This window comes from Pteropus vampyrus, unplaced genomic scaffold (genome assembly GCF_000151845.1).
Source record: "Pteropus vampyrus isolate Shadow unplaced genomic scaffold, Pvam_2.0 Scaffold124, whole genome shotgun sequence".
In the NCBI taxonomy this organism is placed as follows: Eukaryota; Metazoa; Chordata; class Mammalia; order Chiroptera; family Pteropodidae; genus Pteropus; species Pteropus vampyrus.
Genome location: NW_011888905.1, coordinates 558,977 through 559,472, shown reverse-complemented (window position 1 = coordinate 559,472; position 496 = coordinate 558,977). Strand labels below are relative to the sequence as shown.

Genomic DNA, 496 nt, shown 5'->3' with positions numbered 1-496 from the left:
GGGGACCCGTGGTCACGATGACATTGCTCATGGGACTTGAAGGAGAGGCAAAACTTTTCTCTACCCTTTTAGGATCTCCAGTCGGGCCCGAGAATTAAGCTGATATAAGACAGATCACCAGAGAAAAGCATCCACATTTTACTTAATTTTTTACACGTGCAGGGGAGTCGTCACAAAACAGTGAAGGCGCAAAACAAGGCTGGGCCTAAGTGCTTCCATACCGGGTGCAATGGAGTAGTAACTGTGAAGTCGCGGCTAAAATATACGGGGAGACCGAAGGAAGGTGAACGAGGTCTGCCTGGGTGTTTCTCGGCTTCCATTCCACATCTCTGGTTACAACATTCCTCTCTTCCTGGTAGAGGGATGGCACCTTTCTCGTGGGATAATTATCTGCTTTCGGGTAAGGCCGGAGCCCCATTTTTCAACCTGCTGTATGACGACTACCTTTAACTGAGAACAAGCCTCATGCCAAAGTGGCATGTTCGGGAGTGGCAGG

General features: G+C 49.4%; 2 protein-coding genes across 2 annotated transcripts in view; one reads left to right on the top strand and one right to left on the bottom strand.

The window, feature by feature from the left end:
- Window positions 1-418, bottom strand: part of LOC105296397 (histone H1.1) — a 2,844-nt gene extending 2,426 nt beyond the window's left edge. Inside the window, exon 1 of the mRNA XM_011366476.2 lies at window positions 371-418. Coding sequence (XP_011364778.1) covers window positions 371-418 — 48 coding nt within the window. The remainder of the gene's footprint in view (window positions 1-370) is intronic.
- The window catches only part of LOC105296327 (histone H2B type 1-A), a 101,351-nt gene that overhangs the window by 85,349 nt on the left and 15,506 nt on the right, over window positions 1-496 (top strand). The gene's annotated exons all lie outside the window — the stretch shown is intronic.